Source organism: Lipophrys pholis (genome assembly GCF_963383615.2).
Source record: "Lipophrys pholis genome assembly, chromosome: 12".
Lineage (NCBI taxonomy): Eukaryota > Metazoa > Chordata > Actinopteri > Blenniiformes > Blenniidae > Lipophrys > Lipophrys pholis.
Genome location: NC_137641.1, coordinates 11494292 through 11518354, shown reverse-complemented (window position 1 = coordinate 11518354; position 24063 = coordinate 11494292). Strand labels below are relative to the sequence as shown.

The 24063-nt window shown below is 41.1% G+C and overlaps 1 protein-coding gene across 1 annotated transcript in view; it reads right to left on the bottom strand.

Annotated features, from left to right (window-relative positions):
- Positions 1–23073, bottom strand: part of LOC308117504 (matrix metalloproteinase-17-like) — a gene marked incomplete at both ends in the record, with an annotated part of 105808 nt that extends 82735 nt beyond the window's left edge. Inside the window, one exon of the mRNA XM_080476422.1 lies at positions 22933–23073. Within this exon, the coding sequence (XP_080332548.1) occupies positions 22933–23073 (141 nt within the window). The remainder of the gene's footprint in view (positions 1–22932) is intronic.
- Positions 23074–24063: the final 990 nt, after the last annotated feature.

Sequence of the window (24063 nt, the reverse complement as noted above, 5' to 3'; positions counted from 1 at the left end):
CTGCAAATAATACGTATAGCAGGGGTCTGAAAACTGCAAACTTTAGGAGTGGTTTTTTTGCCCACTTTCCACCCAACCCTGTTCAACATTTCGAATGGACAATGCTCATGAGCTTGCAGCGATAGTTTTGTTATATTTACCAAAACTGTCGCTTATGCTGAATTTATGACATTTAACATTTTAACAGTCAAAGCCATTCCAAGCTGTTCTTCCGTGTTCATTTTTAACAATTTCTCTTCATCGTTCAGTTTAATATTGAACTGTCTGATTTGTCACATCTGTCCCTCGATCTGCGAGATAAAAGATTGTCTGTTGTGCAACATAGTTAAAAGAAGATAAACATGCTTATTCACACATCATTTTGTGAAAGCAGCAGGAAGCAATCGAGAGGCTGTGCCTAATATACATAATATTTACTTTTACAATATAGATGTACACCTACTCACATAGTCATAACAACTAGGAATCATAACACCATTAAAGACACAAATAAAACATAATTTAATGTGTTTACAAGGGACAGATTTATATATACATATAATATGTAATGAATCCAAGTGCGGCGGAGCATTGCGATGATGATTTTGAAAGTGGAGATGAGGTGTGAAAAGGGACACACTGGTGAATAGGGGTGCAGGTGGGCTCATTTAAATAAGACATCCTAAAAAGCATAAAACAAAGCATCACAAGACCTTTTTCACACCGAAGTTCAGGAGTTGTGAGTTTGTTTCTCTTATCCGAGGTCACAACTTTATGACCTTTTACAATGCACATATAATTAAACCAACACGTTGCTATATCATGTGAGCAAAAACAAATTACCATTAGTGGTTTGTTATAAATGTGGCAAATACGTGCCTTAATTTCTGAACAATGAATATGCAACCCTAAAGTAAAGCATCCAATTAATGTAGATTAGAGAACAAACCTCCCTAACAGAGTGTTTTATGTGCCTGGGTGTTCTATTTATGGGCTTGGCTATTGTTCTGCCGGTCCCATCAAAGTGTGGAGAACAGCTCTGCAAAGCTGCGCTGCACTACAAAGGTGTCAGTCTTCCCACAGCTGTCAAGAGTCCCGTGGACTTCTGACAAGCACTGGACAAGATTATACACCAAATGGCATATCTTATGTTTGCCCCAAAGGGGGATTCACACAGAGTGCGTGCAGTAAAAATAAGTCAGCCTAAGTTTTAAGATAAACAAACTGATGGCTTTTGGAGCCAATTAGGACATGCCCCTGCAACAAGAACGTTATTTAAAAAGGCAGAAGAATCAGAGGCTCGACTCTGGGGAAAAAGCCCCCAAACCTTCTTTGAAGTTTCTCTCTCTCCGTGGGCGGTAATGTGGCATGGCATCCAGCCAAAGCCCACAAACACTAGGATTGAATAACGCCTTGCCTGGTGCCCCTGCTATGGTATTCATCATGTATGCCACAATAAAAAAAAGAAATATGCAAAGTCACACACACACACGCAAACACACACACACAGATATGAATATAAAGGCAGGCGCGTGCACACGCAGTTGATTGCTTGACAGATCTGCTCAACTGTCAACATCTGCAGCTTCTCTGCCAGGAATAATCTCTAACTTCGGAATGTGGGTCTGAAAGGCAGAATTTGGGAGTGGGTTTCAGTCAGGACAAAGTTTTATGCGTGACCGTCTGAATAAATTCATTTAACTGAGACGGCTGCTTCGCCACTGTTTAGGTGCGCGCTTCGATGCCTTTGCCGGTTTATTGGTTTGTGAAGAATTCATGTTAAGTTAGAAGAGATGTCAGCTATAAGTTGAAATGAGCTGCAGGAATATATGTGAGCGTATTTATGGCTCTCGAAGGCACATTACAGGCCAGGCGGTTCAGCTATGATCTATAGTTCATGACTACACTTACTGAGAACTGTTGGGCAACTGGTCATAATCTCAAACACATTGTAGAGAGCAACATACTGTAAAAATGCAGAAAAATGTTTATATAAAACACGCCGAGTGTCAAGTGACAGATTCTAAAAGTATTGTGGGTTGTTGCTCGGAGCACAGAGGGGACATAAGAATACAAATCAACCACTTTTTCAACGCAAAGTGATAAAACTGCGGATGGTATTTGTTTTATAGCAGTTGTAAAAAGTATCTATTTTGCACAGCCCCAATAAATTGACTGACTTAAACCCTGAAGTGTGAACATACACTAAAATTGTGCCACATATTGGATGCCAGAATACACTTTGCAAACTATCAATATGTGTATAAGTTAAAGTCTGATATCCGGCATCTTCAAATATTTGTTTCATACTAAATTCTACATGTAAGAATATGATCTGTGTGGGGTGGAAATTAACTATTTAATAGCTTCTATATAATTCTTTATTGATGATAGTTTAGACTTTTCATAACTTGTACCGCAGGAGACAATGTTGGATCTCTTTAAATGATCACCACTGTGAAAAAACTCAACACACAACAGCAACAGCCACAACATTAAGAATAACAGCCATTTTCCATTCAGTCACACATGAGGCTGATAACCATAAGTTTAGACGTGAAATATTAAAGTTTCACAGCAAAAAAAATTTATCAGAAATCTATTACAGGAATGGATGATCGCATCGGAAAAGTCACTCATAAAGTTCCTGTCTTCACCAGGAAATATACACCTTCCTGAATAATAGCAAGCACCGAGAGGGTGAGTAAGACTGAATTTACCCTGTTGAGACTCTGCTACATTAAAATATAACCAATAGAAAAATAGCAGGGATAACAATAGGAAGAATGAACCACTCATTAAAAAAAAAAACATGAGGTGAATTAATTCAGGCCAAATCCTAACCCGTAATGTGTTATTAATGTATTTCACTTAGTCATGTCAAGGAATGTCCAGCATGTTGACATGGTTCAAAAACATTAACATACAAAATGCTATTGGTTGCCACAAAAAAAAACAAAAAAACATCTCGTTGTGCCACAGAGGACGGACTACTTGGTATCAGTGTTTACCAGCTTGCTTTAAGTAAATATTGTTTTGTTCACTGATGCTGGGTGAAAAAGTCAGGGCAAGGCACCGAGCTGTTTGCATGGCCTGACTTTCCATCCTTCCCACTGACCTCCCTGTGCATAATGTTGTTCTTGCGCCTTTGGCACAGTCTTTTCTTGCAAGTGGAACATCTTTCTAAATCTGGAAAGGTTACAATAGCAGCGATGATGTATGTGATGAACGTTACAACTCGCACAACACTCCATGGTAAAAGCCAGTCATTTATAAAAAACTAATTGTGCACTTGCCTGCTTTACCCCACTTTGGGTTTTTTTTTTTTTTTTTAAGGCTGTTAATGTTGCATAAGGATGCATAGACACAATGTCTATACCCTGATTCATTTGAACACAAATCGTTTCATACAAGCAAATGAAAATACAATCACCTCTTAGAGAAAAAATAAAGGAAAATAAAGGGCATTTTATTTCGAAGCCTTTACAACCCACAGCAGCACCAGGTGATGAGCAGCTATTGTGACACCTGTGAAAGGTTTTTCTGAGAAAAGAAGACTCGGACCAGAGGGGAAGACGAGGTGGGGACGAGCTTATGCTGCTCTGTGTCTGTGTGTGTGTGTGTGTGTGTGTGTGAGAGAGAGAGTGGAAGTGTACCGCACCTGCAGAGACATGAACTGTCTGGATATGTGCCGTCTCATTACGGAAGAGAAGCTGAGAAGAGCTGCGCTGTGCCCAGCAGCAGTAATACTGCTGCAGAAAAAAAAAAAAAGAAATGACGGCCACGCGGTGAATCAGCTCTCATGCCTTCACAGCCAGACACTGAAACCTACGGCAGTGAGTTCACGCCACAAGAAAGTCCAGCTTCAAGGCTGAAGAATGGAAGGTTGAATTGGACAAAATGAGAAGCGGAGGGAGTTTTCTTGCTTTGCAATGTGACAGAGCTGCAGCCTGGGAGTCGGGGCATCATCATCATCATCACCTCGAGACTCAACAAGCAGCTTGTCCATGTATGCAAAAGTCTGGACTAATTTATTTCATGGCTTGGCTGTAACTTTTCAGTGTCTTCATTCCTAATGCCTTCTTTACTCTCCATGCTTGTTGTCAGCAAGTGTGTGTGTGTGTGTGTGTGTGTGTGTGTGTGTGTGTGTGTGTGTGTGTGTGTGTGTGTGTGTGTGTGTGTGTGTGTGTGTGTGTGTGTGTGTGTGTGTGTGTGTGTTTTCAACTAGTCTGGATGAAGCTGCGATACGCTCATGGGTAATGAGATTCTCATCTGCCACATGTGCAGCTGCAGAGCCAAATATAAAACAATATAAAACGGTATAGGCTAAGTAAAAATCCAAGTAGAGATGCATTATTTTCATAACACTGGGGGTCGATTTATTCGATTTTAATCTAAAATCTAAAAAAACAAAAATCATTTGTCCTCAAGTAAAACAATCAACAGTTTTCCTAGATACACAGGTCAAAAACTCTAAAATTCCATTTCAATCCAAACTGTTCATTTGGTGTTTCCACTTTATAATAACGATAATACATATTTAAAGTACCTATCAAAACACCTGTCAACACTGTAGAAATACGAAACGGGAACAATCAACAGATGAAAACTCACACGCAGAACAAAAGATGTAATAATTACAGTACAGAAGCTTGAACAGGTGAGTTTTGAGCGTGGATAGGAACAGGGAAAAGAGTTGATGTTGTGAATGTCCGGAAGCACCGGGTTCCAGATTTGGGGAGCAGAGCGGACATTATATTAACAATGACTCGTGGTGGGGAAGTCTGGATGTCTATAATTTGTGTGTCATCCATTTCAATTCGCCATTTAAGGCTTTATGCCCTTTTATCCCCCTGCAGCTGCAACGGCACCATATGTAGAGGTTTTTCCTCTGGTTTCTCTTTTGTGCTGCATCCACAGGTTTTGTGCAGAAAACGAGGGAATGATGATAGTTCAGATATGATTTCACACTAAATTATAGCTCAAAAAGTATTCTTGTTATTTTGTCATTTTTGACTGTTAATTTTATTTGTTGAAGTAATTTTTTTTTTTATTTACTCAGTGAAAATACTAAACAATTTTGGGGTATAGAGTCTGTTTATAATAATTTTGTGAGCATTCCTTAATTCATTATAAAAAGCTGAGACTTTTCAAAAATGCACGACTCATGCTTGTACCTGTCTTTAATCAGATTTACACAATCGAGTGACATTATTCTCCGTCTCTAAACAGACCCTGGACAGCAGACTGCTGAAGTTGCGAGTTGCTGAACGAGCATGGAAAGGACACCACACCAACTCAAGAGTACAAACAGAGAATTGTTTGTCTTTTGGAGTGAAAGGAAGGCCCTTCACGAAGAACGATTTTGATTTTCTTCATAGTTTGATCTAATCAACAACCAGTGTAAGCCTGACTTGATACTATTGTCAGTTATGATAATGCCATAACATCAAAAAATCTGGCATAACACCATTATTACAAAATCAATGTTCTAGATTGTGTGCCTATATTATGGGCAACTTAAGTTTACAATGAAAATGTCATCCTGTTTACCAGAGGGCCAGATTGTAATGGACTACTTAACGATACATGAGAAGCTACTAATTTAACTACACTTACTGAATTAAAATACCTGCATTTGATTATTTTATCGTTAAAACACATTAAGTTTTTGCAGTATTTAAATAAGAATTGCAACTCAATTATGGCTTCCAATGAGGATAATTGACTGTTTTCCTTGCATCAACCATTTATAAGAAATCTCTGAAGGGCCTTAAAAAAAGGCAGGTGAGGGCCACCAGTCTCCCATGTCTGGTCACATATCGTTCATCCTCAATAACAGAGCGCCAAAATGTGACCAAGTGTTTTTATCACATAGACGAACGTGAACGATCGTTACTATTTTCATTAAAACTTAAATACGTCAATAAACTTTCAAACAAAAAATATGCTAACTTTTTGATAACGGGACGACAAGCTGCAGAGACCCCGTAACAAAGACTAAATGCGGCCTGCCATCAACTAGCGGCACATGTACGAGCTAGTTATACCTAAAAAAAATAATGTTGACACCATAGGAAAATGGAAAATGTTTATGTAAAGTGTGCATGTTTTTGTCCTGTGTCTGCATTACTCCCAAATCAAGATCTTAAAGTCGATTGAAACTTATATATATATATATATGCATGCACTTTCTAAGATAAGCTGTTGACCCATACAACCAGGTAGGCACAATACAGAAGTTAAGATCGGAAGGTGAAGAAATGTAGAAACAAATCAGACAAGTTACAATTGAGGAAACAAAAAACAAAAACGGGAAGATCTAAGAAGTGTACTTGAGTTTATGAAGCTGCCGGGTTTTTGTTTACCTCAGCACTACTTCAAACAATAGAAGAGCTTCAAGCAAGCGTGGTTGCAAAGAGTATCTGGCAGGCTGCGCTCTGATGTAAAAATGCACCTTCTTTCTAATAATACATGCATTAAAAATGTATTGAAAAATTGCAATGCCCTTCAGCAACCCCTCTTTGATGTAGACATCAGCATACACTACAACCCAGGGTACATGGTGCATAGAGTTCTTTTTGGTTGATTAAGTAAAAGCTTTGAGAGTAACCAAATACACAGAACGCCATTATGTAATATGGCGAGATACAAACTTCTGCAAAACAGCAGTAAAAGCAGCTGAAGTCGGCAATGTCCTTCATCGAGTTTGAGGGACCACACTGTCATCGCTATAGCACACCTCGGTGTCAGTGGGAGGAGAAAAAAAATCACTTTTCAACAAAACATGTTTCAACAGGTCAACATTATGTAAAAAACTGAAAAATAAACAAAAAACAAAGAAAACCTACCACTCTACACAAAACATTGTTGCAGCAAACAAAAAAGTCACTGACATAGCAGTGTCTGTTGGACTCCCCCACCGTGCAAAGAAGATTCTAAAAATCCGTATGCGTGTAACCTGCTTTCCATAGTGAAAGAACATGAACCTGGGGCCCTATTTACCCGTTTACACGTCACTACGGTTCAAGTGAAAACGCATAGTTTTTGCAATTTCTTTTTTTTCTCAGAAAATGTTGATGTTTACACAACAACGTTTTGAAAACTATTCATATGGCAACAGCAGAAACGCTGAAAACTTACTTTTCATGTTGGACCATCAGTGGGTGCCTTTTGCTTTTGTAATGAAACTACACAAGCGCACAGAGAATACTCTAAAAACATAAACAGTGGCGAGTACATGGACATTTGTACGGACAGATGATAATGTTGGATTGCTCTTATGTTTGACTCTCAATTATAAAACTACAAAATCCCAGGAGGATATGGACCGGGGGTCCTGCCATCCTGCAGGCCGCCACTGTTGTTATTGTCCACCCAGTCACGCATGTGCAGAAGAAATATTTGCTATGGCCGTAGTGCAGCGGTAGCAGCGTTTTAGAAGAGTTTTGTTTCACCTCGTTTAAATGTAGACAGAGTCAGAACAAAAGGTTGCATTTTCAGTGATTCGCAGCAGGAAAAAAAAGTTTAAAGAAAGTTTAAGACAGTGTAAACTGACACCCTAAATGCAACGGAACTTTGTCCGTTTTCACCTGTTAAAGTGATGAACATTAGTGATCATTTAAAAAGCTGAATCGGCTCCGTAGCGATAGATCAAATAACTACAGAAGACTCGCTTTATAACGGGGCCGCCAAACACACCAACGTACTTCAGTTCCGCACTAAGAGTAATATATATGAAAAAGACTGATCCATCCCGGAGTTCATTCAATAAATATGCAAAACAGAGGCCTTGCTGTGATTGCCCTCTTCACAGACAATGCTTGTAAATATGCTAACATATTCTTACATCTGTAGTCTTGTCACTTCCACCGTCCTGCTGCAGAAACTCTGCCCTGCTCCGTGGCTCTACAGGCAGCGGTGCACTCACCGAGGGTGGCTTCGCTCCCGCTCACAAATTAATGGCTGCTCGAGTCAGATCAACAATGGATTACAGACATGCTGTCAGACCTGAGAATTTGTTTTGCATCTACAAGTTTAATGAATGTCAGCATCTGAAATAAAATCAATACATAGCCGGAGCCTGTGTGCTCATATGCTGATATTTCGTTCCCCCGAATTCATAGAACAGGACTTCACAGTATATGCAGATACAGACTATGTGCTTCACCCAAGTGCAGGAATACCCTGATCATACTTTTAAATTTGAACATCAATACCTTCCCAACACTTACATTCCTGAATGATCACGATTTTGACGGCAAAGTTACATGAATATCAGCTTATGCAGAACCAAGTGAGTGGATCCAACAAGGCAGACTGAGCGTTCTGGGTATTAACAAATCTCCCAACAGGGGTTATTTCTTTGGTCGATATTTTACTTCAAATTGTAAAAAAAAAAAATCCAATCTAATTTAATTGCTTGAAAACACAAAAAGACAGTTTAGAAAGCCGAGCTGAAGGAAAAGTCTCCAGACGATTCGAAGTCGACGGTTACGAATCTTAAACAGAAAGGGTGGGGGAAAAAAACTATGTTGTGACTGCCTTCAAGAATCAGGAACAGCCACAGAAAAACAAAACCTCCAACTTGGTAAACTGAAGAAGATTCTGGAGATTTCTCTTGTTGCATCAGTTCACGAGTTCAGCTTAATCCAGGTGAGATTATATCTGGAACAGGATCTAATTCATACACAGGTGCACTGGCCACCCGCCATTTTTCTCTGAAATTTGATGAGTTTACCAGATTTCAACAAGCATCCTGATCATCACATTGCTTGTTCTTTTGTTGAGGATGTGTAATTAGATTAATTGTCACTGAGGGAGACACATTTTGATATCACTCTTTTTTTGTTTGTCTCCCATTGGGCTGGAGTGAGAGGGGAGGAAAAACATTTCAAATATCTAATTAGCCAATGAATAATGGCTGAGCTAATAGGCACCTCAAGATACAATCTTGGATGTAACAGTTACACTCCAAATTAATGTGGCTGTGTGCACTGTGCTGTGGGACAAGTGATTCTACTCTCTATGGCAAAGTCTGATCTTTATGCCTTAATGTTTATTGCATCCAAGTTTTTATTATGCTTCTAAAAGACATTACTCACAGGCGTTGGCCAAACACTCAAAGTCTCCCAGTTGTGCAATTTGTCTGTCTGTCTGTCTGTCTCTCTTTTTATTTTTTTGATTTTTGCTCAGAGGTGCAGACGTAATGTGTCCTCATCTATTGAATTGAAAGTTAATTCCACAGCACACATCAAGCGTTCCCTTAGAAACTTCTTATTTTTCCTTTTCTAACAACTTTATGCACAAACTCTCCTTCAGTTTTGTCATGAGAGCACCCAGAAAGCCTACAGTGGCAGTCACGTCTTTGCCAATGTCTTTATATATATATATATATATATATATATATACACACACACGTTTCTTCTCAGCACATAGAAACACATTCATTACAATGCTGCAAGATCTCGCCAGTGAACTTCATAGCAGTGTTTTTATTGCTTTGTGATTTTTTTTTCCCCCCAGTTCATTTGGTGAATCTGTGGATTATTTTAACCATAACTGGCAAGCAGCACAACTGCACACAGCACTGTAATTACAAAACCTGCTGAGCCCTCTGAATGGCATTCCCAATGAAAACTTTGATCTGGCGTACCACTTGAAAGGGAGGCCGCGCATCTCAGCTAAAATAGGACGGCCACATGATTTGGAGGTTCGTATGAGGACAGCCTGAGGAGTGAGCCAGTTTGCATCTTAATCCATCGTCTTTGAAACCAGTTGAAGCCAACGGGAGATGGACCTTATTCAGCCGTGGAAAACTGTAATTTCCTTCTAAATTGCTAACTAAATTCGATGCACTACTAATGTATACTCAATATGTGGCAGTGCCAAAACCAGCCTGAAATTCTGAATGAAAAATGTTCTTTTAAAAGGACACAGCAATACCAGAATAAATGATATAGTTTAAATGAGCGCTTGAAATCAATTTCCATCATGTGGTTGCATTTAGAGATGTTCTTTCTCCATTTTCCATTTAGGCTTTGCCAAAGCCAACCGTCTTCTTCCAATGCTCTCTGGCTCCTATATCATTCCTCACTGAATCCATGAATCCCTTCACTGGTCTTGCTGTTCTCCTCCTGCCTCACACACCCATCCTCAGCATGCCTTTTCCTACAGCGGCATAATCGCTTCCATATACATGACAGAAACCATCTCAACCTCATCTCTCTCACATTCCCACAAAACCGGCCAATACGAGCTCTCCCACCAACAGAGGCATTCTTAAGCCCGTCTATTCGGCTCACTCCCAGAGAAAACCTCCACAATTTCAGCTCCAGTATGTCAAGTTCTGAATTGTTTCCTTTTTTGGTCAGTGTTTAAATCTATGAAATTAACTCGGACTCTTGGATCATATAAACATTATTTATTAAGTGAAAGCTAAAACAGGTATTACCAGTATCACAGAAGGCTGTAAATGTTCAGAAAGTATGGATACACACAAAGTGACGCAAAACTGACAAGAATGTGGGACAGAAGGATGGAAGGCATGAGAGTACAGGGTGCATGAGCCATAAATAAAAACACCAGACAAGATGGACAGACACAGCACTATTAAGCTACAAGTGGAGACAGATAAAACACAACTAAACGTGAACGGAATAGAAACACAGACAGCACTACCAGTGTGCGGTGTAGTGGAATTCTGGGAGGCGGTGAGGCTCAGAAATGTTGGGAGCCCCACCAATAAAAGTGGTCCAGCAGAGAAATGGAACAGAAGCCACACCAACTGTGATCAGTAACAATGTGCGGGGTCTAAAGAGCCACACAGCTTGCCTATGGTGACATGGACTGGCTCTTTACAAGTTGTCCCAATAGAAGCTGCTCAGTCAGGTGGAGCAAGCATCCTTTGATAGACACACACTCAAAACACCAGGACCCAGGCTTGAATTTGAATGCCAGCTTGTATTTTGTGGAGGTATAAACTGATGCATAAATGTTTCTCCTACACCAGGCAATGATTTTTGTTTTGGTGTTTTACGGATGAGTAAATATTGTCAGTCGTCATGCAAGTCTTGTCTTTGGGGTGGGGGGTGGGGGGTGGGGGGGTTGGACAAGTATACTTGGTTTTCCAACTCACTTTTATCAATAAATCACAAACTGTCTGCACAGCTACATTTTCTGAGAGCCTTCATGTTTCAGGGGGTTAAAGCAGCAGTCTTGATAAATTACTCTGCCTGTAAGTTAGGGAGTGACACTCACTTTGTCTGTTGCCTGCATCTGTTTTCAACGTTATATGTGTGAAATTAGTCCATTAAATGCCCACAGCCGTCTGAAGCCAGCAAGACAGACGCGTTGATAAATCGACAGGCTCCAATTTGAGAAAGGCTGCGACCGAGCACGGCGCCATTATGCACGACCATTTACTTTGATTAAATCACATGCAAATGACAGCAGGCTGTTACAACACAACAGCACACATTTCTTACAACTTTGTATTCTCCCCATTTATGTGCCAGACGCCGGCGCTCATCAGCCTCTTGCATCATTGCCTTTTTTCTTCCCAAATGTGTTGTCTCGAGTTTTTTTAGTTTTTTTTTTGTTTTGAATTTGCTGCCATGCAAAATTGTGAGATTTGATGTGAAGATTTAGATTGCGATTAGATGCACTACTTGGGTATTCTTTACTTCTTTATGAATATCCATACATTTCTTTTGTACTGTGCTTCACGTAGATGAAGCAGGATATCAAATGTGCTGAAAAACAGCCACTAATCTTTTGTGCCCAAGGCCTTTAACTTTTTAGAAATGAAAGACTTGATACTTTGTCATAATGTGCAATTCTCCATCTCAACCTGTATATTAGCAATTTCCACCATAGTCTGTTGGGAAACAACATTTTTGTACATGACAAACTCACAAGTAAATTCTTTTTGTCTCCTTTTGTCATTTATGCATTTAACCAACACCACCAGCCATAACCCCATTACCTGGTATAATGAAGCCCTTAATAATGTACTTTCTTTCACTTATGTAGTGCTAAGACCAATATGGTGATCCAGAAACTTTAGTCTTAAGACCAAGCTGAAGATCTTCAAGAGTAACCAAAAACATCACAGTTCCAACCTTGGGATCCGATGGCCTTTGGTAATCTGTGATGAAAATCTATGAGATATTACCAGAATGGCACACCAAATACGCAGAAGGAAGTGAAAGTGGATCGGGCACACACTCCAGGGCTGTGTCACAAGACGAGCGCCCTCTTGGGACCCGCAGGGCAAGAGAAAACTGGGCCGCTCCAAACAGAGCTGGAAATGATCAGCAGAACAGGAACTGCGACACACTGGGTCAGACTGATAAAATCACCAGATTAGCTCAAGATCATTTGGACTGGCATATTTCTGTGGCTGTCGAACCAACTCCATGGCACTGATTTGAAAATATTCGAGGATTCATAGCAATTAAACAACTGTTGCCTTAATAAAGTTGACTTTATACATTGAAACATTGGGTGTATTCCTCTTCGCTTCACAATTATTACTTTATAAGACCTGGTGAGGAACACATGGAACGACATGGTCTTGTACTCATTCCTTACCCAGAAGATGAGACGCTTCTCTCTGCTGTCTCGTGAAATAAAACTTCTATCGCTGCCTGGAGGCAAGTAAAGTTGCAGTTTACATCAATGACTGTAAAGTCTCGTTGAATGGAGACACTGAGGACGTTTGAGGAATAAAACCGTTTGACTGAGAAGATGCAGCACAAATGAGGAGAATTGTGTGAAAATTGTGATATTCCATCAACAAAACATGAGGTTCAGGCAACCTTGATTTCTGACCATCATGATCCGACAATCTTGCAAATACTATTCAAATCAAACATTTGTAAAGCACCTTCTGTGTAGGTTGGTATAATTCAACGTGTCTGTTGGTATTCCAGTTCCCCCCTTCCATCAAAAACGTGGATTTGAGGTTGACTGGTGACTCCAAATTGCCTGCAGGCATGCATGAGTGCATGTTTGCAACGTGATAGGCAACTTCTCCATCGGCCTTTGTCAGCTGAGATCAACTCCTTTCACAACCTTAAGTGGGATAAAGCCCAGCAGGAGATAAAAAGATGGACGGTTTCTCTCTTAAGGACTTCTAGAAAGCCACTTGTGAAATGACAGTTTGACCAGCAAAATCCAATGGATTTATCTTTGAGCAAGAGGGATCATGTTGCCTAAATTAGAGGTATTCCCTTAGACATGTTTCAGAGACGTTGTTGAAAAGAAAAGCTGGGAAATGGTGAGACAACCAAAAAAACATGTCTGAGTGGACACATATGCAGTCAATTAGAAAACGCTGTGCACCAACACTACTAATGTTTACTGGTTTTCCAGGTTTCAAAATCCAATGCTTTCAATAATTCAGGAGTATGGAGTAGGCTCCCAAAACATTACAACTCCATTTTGGAAAACCGCCCCCAGTGCATGAAGTTCTGCTTGCATCCTGTCAGGTTATATTGGGAGATCGATGTTTGCCCTGTCTGAAAGCATGCACACGTCTCACAGCTGCCACAGATCAGTCCAACAACACCTTGCTACAGTGGCAGCCAATGAGGTGTCACAGCTCTTGAGACCCTCTTTAAATTGTCACGAACTCCTCACTAATACTGACAGTCTGCTCAGAAACTTGCACGTCTCTGGAGAACTTTTACGCTTAACACAGCGGAGGTGACAGATTGGATGGGAGCAGACTGAAGGACTGGTTTTCCCTCTTTCCCGAGAAGCTGAGCGAGTGCTACATGTTACGCACTGAAACATTCGTTCACTGTCAATCTCTACGGAGACGTAAGACTCTCTTCAGCGTTCAAATCTTCGCCCACATGACATAGTTCCTGAAATAATCTCCTCGCCCTGAATAGGAGTCCCTTGATGCATCTCTGCAGACAGGAGGTCACACTGGTTGAGGGAAATGGGACAGTGGTGCTAAAAGTATTCTAATGACCCTCAACGAGACAGCAGTAATAGATTTACACAGAAACAAGCGTCCACAGTCCTCATCACTCATTTCAAACCACTGGATAATCAATCCTCCCACATAATGCATCTCTATGCAGAATATGCATCTGTCTTTCTCTGCGAGTTTCACTTATTTCTTTTCTTGACCCTTACTTATTTTAGTCCAGCGATCCTTGACTGTCACTGCATTCAATTTCCTCTTTAAGCTTCCTCCATCCACAAGCCTCTGGGTGTAATCAGAGGAACCATGATGTGCAAGGAGAAAGAAAGTGCTCGGGTAGAATGGGAGGAGAAAGACCGAAGACAACTCGAATCTTTGTGAAATATAGAGAAATCAGGTGCCGATCAGCGTGGCGATACTGTTTGGGGTATTTTGATTGCAATGCTGAAACAATTATTTAAAAAATTGCTCAATCACCTGTAAAACACACATATGCCACAATTTGTTTAAGTCAGATGAGTAGGGAAAGCCTAGATTTTCATAAGCATAACAGCAGGGTTTTTTGGGGGTTTTTATTTACAGATTCCCAGCTGAATTGATTGAAAAATTGTTTTCAGAGCATCTATTGTGTATTGGAGTGTAGGTCACCCATGTTTTAGAGGTGCTCAGAGCCCAGTTTACTATTTACAGTAAAAAAAAATAAAAAAAAATAAAAAAGAAGCTTCTGGTTGAGATTAATCTTCCAAAAGAGAAAAAGAAGAGGCACTCGGAGACAAAAATCAGCACAGCTGCTGTCAAGCACATTTGTATTCAAGTTTGTCTTCATTAAATGCATCTAAAACGTTTTACCATCATCGAAAACTGAATTGTTTTGCCAGTATTTCTTTACTCATTGTATAAGCTGTAAGCTTCAAGCATTTTATATATTAAAATACTTCTGGCCTGGTTATATGTATGATAAAGAAAAAAGTAAAAACGTCTGACCTTATGAAATCTTCTACTATTTAAACATGAGGTATTTTTCATTTTCATGTCTTATAACCATTTGCTATGGCTGTGGTGCACATGCGGTAGTGGCACCATTTTCAAAAAGTTGCATTTCCAACCATTTACACGAGTACAGGATGTTTTCGAAAAGTTACACCTTGGGAGTCATTCTCACAAACGTGCAAATTCAGTGGTTCTGACCACTGTTGTCATATGAACAGACGCTCAAAACGCAGTGAAAGTTGTGCGTTTTCACTTGAAAATGTTGTTTCAAGAGAATGTTGGTGTTGGAGGTGGACTGGAGCTGCTAAAGCAGAACTTCACTCATAAGTGACTATGCACACATTCACATCCACAGGCGATTTTATTGTTGGCCATTAACCTTCAAGGCATTTTAGACTGTGGTAGGAAACCAGTGGATCCAGAGAAAAACCCACACACCCACGTGGGCAGTTTTCCTCAAAGTGGAAAGCCATCTGACCACAGAGCTCTTTTGATTCACAACTTTATTCATCTGTATGATTTTGCTCAGCAAATTAATTTTTTCTTCCTCTAAGAGCACTGCTTGTGTGTTAAAAGACAATTTTGCACAGAGAGGCAACTTTTTAGGACATATCCATAAAGCACTGAATGTTGAAAATTAAAATGCAAGAATGCAAAAGTTGTACAACATGATGCACTTTAAATAACTGAACTGTAGATGTGATTTTTATTTCATTCCCTTTGACTTGTAATATTAGATTTTGGATTTTTAAAAGGGGACATGGTTGAAACAGTTTGGGAACCACTGCACGAGGAGAACACGCCACGCTCATGCAGAAAGGCTTCAATCCCGGATTTGAGCCGAGGATTTTATCAGTACCACAACATGCTTTTCTCTTGCTTTCAGAAGGTGGTCAACAGGTACCATAAAAACCAGTAGAACAGAAAAATGTCAGCCCTCCATTTTGCCTTTTCACATGTGACGTCACCCACTTCACCACACAGCGAGTTGTGATAATCACAAAAATGCCGCCGACATTTTGAACGATCGTCATCTTGTCTGGATTGTGACGAGGAGAAATCTAATCTTGCCTGCGCCATACCTCAATCACATGACAGTCGAGTAGTTCGTAAGGCACACAATCTCCTCCCACCACATTTCCAATCTGCCGGACATCCCCACAGATGTATTGGACATCAGCAAATCCTACATCCAATGTCACTTCAAGACTCCGAATGGCTTCTACACACTGTGCGATTTTAACTATCTTAGTACCCACAGCCTCTCACACTGTACGAGACAAATCTAAATAATCATGTCTGCAGACTGCATGAGGGCAATGCGAGCCGAGTCGGAGCAGACCCGACCGGATTTCGCAAGAATGAAAGGTCATAAGCGTGCGCCATCCATTCAGGGAAAAGAAAGGCAGGAAAAAAACACACGGCGCTCTCGCTGTTGAGGCATTCTTATGTGGCATTGTGCATTTCACCATTGTAGGTAAAATAAGCATGTGTGGAAAAAGACCCAATACACTGATCAGCGTAGGTCTGAGCGTCTGTCCTGCGTATTTCCAGTGTCGCACGGGTAACTGCGTTAGTTAAGACGCAATCGCGGCCGCCGCCACGATCACCCTGAATATCAGACACGGTCTGATATGGATCCTAGGCCGTCCATGAATTCGCCAAAATGAGCGGCCCGTTAAAGCCGCGACCCAAGATTTCGACGACTCTCCCACGACCCAACCTTTCATCTCTGACGGTTGAATTGTGTGTGGGAGCGTTAAAATGTTTTACTCATCCAAAATAAGCCAAAAAGGACGCCAACAACAGTTTTGATGTCATATTCTGGAAAATATATTTGTCCGATTTCTGGTCCTAGATGCACATTCAAGACTTGATGAGATTATTTTGACATTTTGCATGAGGGGAGATTGAGCGGGGGGAGGTAAAAAGGGGCCAAGAGAGGGGGAGCAAGTCACTCCCCAGGAATTGATGCCAGATGGTGTTCTCGTCGAAGAAAATTAAACCGCAAAATGAAAGTGAGCAATGGACTTTGGCGGTTTGTGGTCGCCCTTCCAGGCTCGCACAGCCTTGAGGTTCGGAGAGCATTGAGTGAACGTGTTGAAACGGGGTTTCCTTAATGAACAACACCCCACACGTAGATGAATGTACAGTAGTTTAGGTAACTTATCGGTCGCTAATCTGGTCAGTACATGCTCGTTTATGAAAAGGTAAGCTCAACGTGTTCAGGTGAATGGTTTCTCTGGAAGCCCTCACGGTGACACTCCAGTGGAGGAAGTACTCCTCATGAGGAACATAATATGATGAGAGGGAAAACACACAGCAGATTACGTTTTAGTTGTTATGACTCAGTTCCCTCAAGTGCTGAAATTGCAAATTGAAGCAATGCCGCGATATATCAAGCTGGATTGTAGCAAAGCTATAAAATGAACACTCCTTATCTGTGCTTGAGCATGTGGCTGAGTTGCTAAAGGACTTAGTGTGAGGTTCTTATGAGGACACGCGCCATACATAAGACTCAGAATCTCAACTAAGTCCCGGAATTGGATGTGAACGACGGGGGATTATTTTTTCCCCGGTTGTTTTCATATTTCTAAGTCCTCTGCGAGAAGCAGCCCTGATCAGCTATGATCAGACTGACTCTGAGGAACACCCACACATGTACGCGCATGGGCGGAGATCCCCGGCAGCGAGAGAGTTATGTGTACAATCATCTGATAATATCTGTTCTTTACAGCCCGCCCAGTAGTGCAGAATGATGCTCCCTGTGTGTCCTCTGCCTCCCTGGTGACAAGAAATCAGTCACTGGCCAACCAATAATCATCTGAGCTGTCTCCACCGATACCCACCTCACTCTGTCTTTCATGATGAACTACGGGCCAGAGTTGGCTTATACTGCTTAGATCGACTCAGCTCTGTGATCAAACGTGTGACTCTTTCTACAATACATAAAGCAGGGAAACCTTATTTCTAAGGAAACTTATCTGGATTGCATTCTTTTTAAGTGGTTTCCCTCCACCTATAAGATTGTATAAAAACACTAACAATCATCAGCTATGAAGCTCTGCATATTGCCCTACGTGGGCTAAGAGACTTAATCACTTATTTCAATGGACGAGTTGCAACTTTAAACCTCAGCTATCCACCTTCTTCTTCTCAAACCTGTACTCCTTTCAAACTTCCAACATGGTGGTTGGATGTGTGCAGCTTCCAAAGAAAAAGTAATGTGATTTCTTTACACCAAAAGAATAATAATAAATAAATAAAAATTGTAATAAGAACCCACCCGGCACTTTGACATGGGAACTCACTGGGAGCGGTCAAGCTGGGTTCAAAACTATAAACTTGAAAGGTGCTTTCATGTCTTTGCAGTTCTCGAACAGGAAGTTTATAAGTGTGGCCCATAAGTGTACATCATGTTACTTTTCAATTGCTCCCATGTTTCTCAAATGTATGGCGACTATGCAACAACTGTCATCTTGGAGCTTTAAGGTCTAAGGACACTCTTCACACTCTTTTTTTGGATAATTTGATATATTCTCTTTGAAATATTTGATAAGCTTTAATAGTCTGCAACATATAGTTGGGCTATGACAGCTGCAGGAACTTCTAAAACTGTGTATTAACAATACTTCCACTTCTTTGCTCCACTGCAGTTTGAAGCTCTCTGGGAGAGGAAGTTTATTTTATATACTCAAGTCAATTCTTCCCCACTTTCTATGTGCATTACTCACATATAATGTAGTGGGCTCTGGACTTTTCCAATACTGGGTGACCTACGCACAAATCCGTCCTTGAATGCGAGTCACACGTATCACAATTTAATGCTATATAATGGACTAATGCCATTGCGTCATATTAGAAAACACTCTCATTGTCAAAGTTCTAACCCCTAATTAGCATTAACAGAACTTGCTAGAATTACTGTGACGGTTTCAAAGGATCAGACTTGTGCTTCCAGTAAACTTCCCGCAGACGCTCAATTGAATTGTGATTCCTGGGATTTTCGAGGACAAGTCAACACTTTAGAGATCCTCAAACTAAAGAAAATCCAGAATTTCTTTGAAGAAGTTGGCTGAAACAATGTTTGGTTGGTGAACATAACAGCCACACCAGAACCTTACCGGTTCTGCAGGCCGCTTCGTGCACGTCCTCATATTATCAAACAGACCATCCAGGATCCCAACTATTAACGCTGATTCAACAGATCCCTGCAACTTTAGCCAATCCTCGCAACTTTTCCGCAATTTCCCAATCGTCGGGCAATTTAGACCGTGATGTCGGAACAGCTTTTTCTATTTCAGCTTTCACATCGGCATATTTATCATCCAAGATTAGGGCTTAAGACAGATAAAAAAAAACTGTTTCTGAATGTCTTACACAAGAGTGGCACGAGACTGTTTTCTCCAATTTTGAAGGCTGGATTCTGGTTTGTGCTCCACAGTTTGTGGCGTCGTGCTCCATGCAGCGCCTGCTGCTGCTCCCACACTGCAGGTGCAAATTCCGCGAGCGACACACCAGTACGCTGCACCGTGCAGTGCAGTGGTGTGCCGGTCGTGAACGAAAAAGAAGCTTTGAACGTAGCAGGAAAATAATGAGTCAAATGATGTTTTTCCTCTATAACAACTCTGGAACTTCTCCCGGTTTAATGGTGTTTGCTCCGTTTTGGTTAATTTGATGTTTTCTGTGCTGATGTTAGTCAATATTTACTAATTTAATATAATTACTTATGTAATTTATATCCTGTCTTATATGATTTTCTGTCTATATTCTCTGTGGAACAATGCTTAAAGGAATTTTCCCGTGGGATTAATAAACTATTTCCATTCTATTCTGTCAACATTTTCTGGAAAAGAAGGACGAATCCACTAAAATCAGGTACAAGAACAGCTGAAAATGTAATGAAACGTTTAACATCATTAATTGTAATTGAAACTTCATAAATACGGGACAAGTTAGTTATTTCTATATGTTCCAAAACTACTGCATTTAATGGAACTTCAGAAGCTGTGTCAGCCTCTGCAAAGCCTATTTTATTACATATATGTCGTCCTTTCAATCTCTTGTTTGTTATGTTAAGGTGATAAAGAGGGTTAGACCATTACATTTTTTTTTTTTTTAAAAATCTACTTTTATCACAACTTTCTGTAAAAGCTCCCGCGAACTCTGGGATTTTTGCCAACGCAAAAAAAATCCAGTGAAATCCGAGAGGGACTGATCAAAGATAATGCGGCTCTGCACAGCAAACGCCACCGTTTTCTATTCTTGCAGATCCCAACGCTGACGCTCACATGTACAGGACATCCACCACAACTGTGACAAGAGCGCTCCGACTGTCGCTGTGCAGCCTCGCATGCAGCGAGGTTGTTGATGTTTTCATATCATATCATGGCATCTCAGCGTTTTCCACTCTGCAAGACAAACTGCCGTTGAAATAAAGTTGCATTGTGGACCTATGAAATGCTCCAGCCCCAAAAATAAACTGAGCTTTTCAAATAATATTCAGATTTCACCTGCCAGACTAACCTCTGGAGTATTACATAATGGGTTTCTCTCAACGAGGATTGGCTCCAGGAAAGAAAAGAAAAAGTGCTGGTTAATATTGAAGGAATGGCAGTTCTCATTGCACAGGGTGCCTCTCGTTTACCATGAAGCATATTTACGGCCACACAAAGCAGGGCAAAGCATTCCAGGTCCACTCCGACTACAGGCTGCATGGAGGACTTTAAATGCAGGACTGTTTCCACCTCCGATATCATTTTGCCCACTGCAGTAAATTGTAGAAGATTGCTGCCGTTACCACAGCTTCTCATCCGGTGACACCGCTGTGCTTGTGTGTCACAGTTCATCCAATCTTGACAGATGAATTTGTGTAAAAAAAAACAACAATTTAAAAAAAAAGAAAAGATATCTCATGCTAGTCTTTTTTTCTTTTCGCTCGATGACAGTGATTTTTCTTCCAGTTGAAATATCTGTCGGTTTCTTGCGGTGCACTATATCGCCTCGGTTTTAAATCTTCGTCATTTCATCAAACTAAAACCTCACATGAGGTTTTTGTGCGCCCACGCCTTAATGAACAAATTGCAGATTTCTTTATGAAAAAAAAACAAGTTCTTGTACAACACCTGCTGAATGAACAATGAGGTGAGGGTGGTTATTCCCGAGTGACAGGAGCCTTCATTCACGCTGAGGCCAGGAAATTAAATGAGGTAATCATTTAAAGGGGGGGGGGGGGGGGCAGAGCTTCTCCCACGGTGTAATAAACTGCCTCAAGGCTTTTGTTTTCCAGCTAAAGCCAGCAGTAAAACCAAGGGAGGATTGTGCACAGGCCTTTTCTTTTTTTTTAAAAAACTGTTGTCAAAAGTTGGCCAAATTGACCTTTTGGAGAAACAGAAAAATTTCTGATTTGAAGCTGGAGAGCATCCGACCATGTCTTGACGTCAAGCGTGCTGCCATCCACCTGATCGCAGGAGCGTGCCGCTTCGCACACCCGGAGAAAAAAAAAAACCCCGGATGCTTTGTACGACTGTGTGCACGGTTCGTCTTCTATGACATAACTTCTATGACTGCAGGAAGACAACAACGTACCATGTTATCTGTTAGCCCACACGCCATTGGAAAAAGAAATAGCTATCAAAAAAAATTACACAAGTTCAAATAAAACCTGTCTGGTGTGCAAGATCTGTCAGTGTGAAGCGAATCAAAGACAAATCAGAGGAAAGATGAAGCGCTTTAAAGTGTAAAAAAAACCTTGAAGGGAAAACACAAGTAAAGAAACAGAAACTGATCTATTTTTGAGCTCTTGTTCTTTTTCTCTTTAAGGGAAAAAAAAAAAAAAAACTTAATCCCCATGTGTAGGTTTTAGAAAAGAGTTTAGGGGCTGAAAGAAAGCAAAAAGTAGGGATGAGTGCCGGCAAAAACCAACGCTATCCTGGGGATTAAAAAAAGAAGACGATAATCAGCTTTTGGCAAACCCAGCACTTGCACTTTCTAAAAGGAATATATTGCATTTTCTCACATGTGCATCCAGCCCTGCTGATCGTCCATCAGCTATCTACAGACACGTACAGTGGTGAACTCACACGCCGCTTGTCATCATCGCAGCTCTTCGTCTTTGCATCCAGCAGCCTTGGCCGTGGGGCTACATGCTGCTGCTCGGTGACGAAGACGACGACGACGACGATGATGTATAACCACTTACCACTTCACAGTCTGTGTGTATTTCAACATCCATCTCCCCTCCCGGGCGAGCGTATGAAAATATAATGTATTAAAATCATTGGCAAAATGACTTCTTGAGCTGCTTCTCCCTTCAGACACAAAAAGAAAATGACTACAGGTTTTCCCAATGAAAATGTCTTTTTGCCAAGAACACAAAGTGATTACTTCGTGTCCTCCATCAATGGAGCTGCCTATTCCCCCTGAATTCTTTTAGTTCAATCCACTGATCCGCCACACAGCAGAGGAGTGGATCGTTTGTTTGAAACACAGCAATTTTCTCGACTCTTTCCAAAGGCATTACTGAGGAAGCACCGGTGTGCTCGGAGTCTCTCAGAATAAGGTGGGAAGAGGTCGATCAATCATTGAAACAAAACCATTCACCAACTTGATTCCTTTTTTAAAAAAAAATTTTTTTTTTAATGAGCTCATTCCTGAAATAAGATCAGGTTCACATGAGAGTTTTCTTCTCCCTCAATCACGCAGTGTGGAAGATACCGCCACTCTCCCTGCCTTGTGAATGGGACTGCAGAGCGCTGTTAAAATTCAGGGCAAGTATTTGGAGAAGACAGCTCTTGCTGCTTTTTTTTTTTTTTTTTTGCTGGACCTTCCAGAGTAGCCCAAGAGGGAGAGGGAGGGAGAGGGAGGGGGAGGGGGGGGGGGCAGAGCGAAAACCAGCGAGCGCACTGTTACCCTGAAGCATCTGCAGGAAAAAAAAATTATCTGAACATGCACATGATAGAAAAACTTCAGAGAGGGAAAGGCAAATATGGAGGAGTAAAAAAAATTATTAAATAAAAACTTACCACTCCGGTGTCCAGCTGCTCGGTGGTCTGAGAGGGAGCCGCTCCGATCAGCGGCAACACGCACAAGATCTGCACCAGCAGCAGCAGCAGCATCTCACCGCAAATATTCCTCATCCACACGTGAAGGAGCAGGGAGAGCATGATGCCCTTATGACAGGCTGGTCCTGCAGGGCTCAGACGCCGACCCCGACAGCCGCATCCACGGGATAAATCACACGCTTGACACGCGCCGTGAAAGGTGCCCGGATATATAAAGTCTCTACCTCACCGTGGAGCGCAGGCACATAAAACACATGAAAGCCGGTGAAACTGTTTCAACCATGAGGGCAGTTTATTCTCCCTTCTGACAGAAAAAAAAAAAAACAAAGAAACCAAAAAAAATAAAATAAAAAACTTGTCTCCAAACTCCAACAGGGTGAACAGAGAGACACGCAGCGTCCCCCCGTCGGCTCTCACAGTCCAAACAGAGGAGGGTCCGTCCCTCGAAGCCAGAGTCGCGAGCTCTACGCGCCGTCGCTGCGTCTCCGCAAATGAAAGCAGCTGCGCGGCGCGCGCGTCTGTGTCGCGAGCAGCTCAGCCTCAAGCCAAGTGCAATAACCCATTCAAGTTCCGGCGATCAGCCCCGAATAAAATCCCCACGAAACAATTATTACAAGAAAAATAAAAAAAAAAGAGCTCTGAGGTTTTCACGGTTTCATAAAGACTCTGAGCCACTGCTGATACTGTGATTCAAGGTTGGAGATACAAAGACATACAAACAAACATAATTGTGAACGTCAAATATTTAGGTCATAAACTTCCCTACTAAGTGGAAGTTTAACTTCTCTCCTTGTAATTTTTGATATTTTCTTTCTCTTTGGACTGCTCTTAATTTGAATTGCCCTGAACCTAAATTATACAGTTTGCAGGCTAAACAGGTAATTGAGCCTCACAAACCTTCTATTTCCTTTTATAGTATATGTGTACTGTGGCACATGTACAGTTCAGATGAACTGTATTGCTCTCTTCTTAATTTTCTACCTCTTTATGTATTTATGTGGCACATACACAGACTGCACTTTCAATGTAATTGTTTTTAACAGAGACAGTCGAGACTGTTCTCATTCTGCTTCTTCAAATGAAAACAATCAT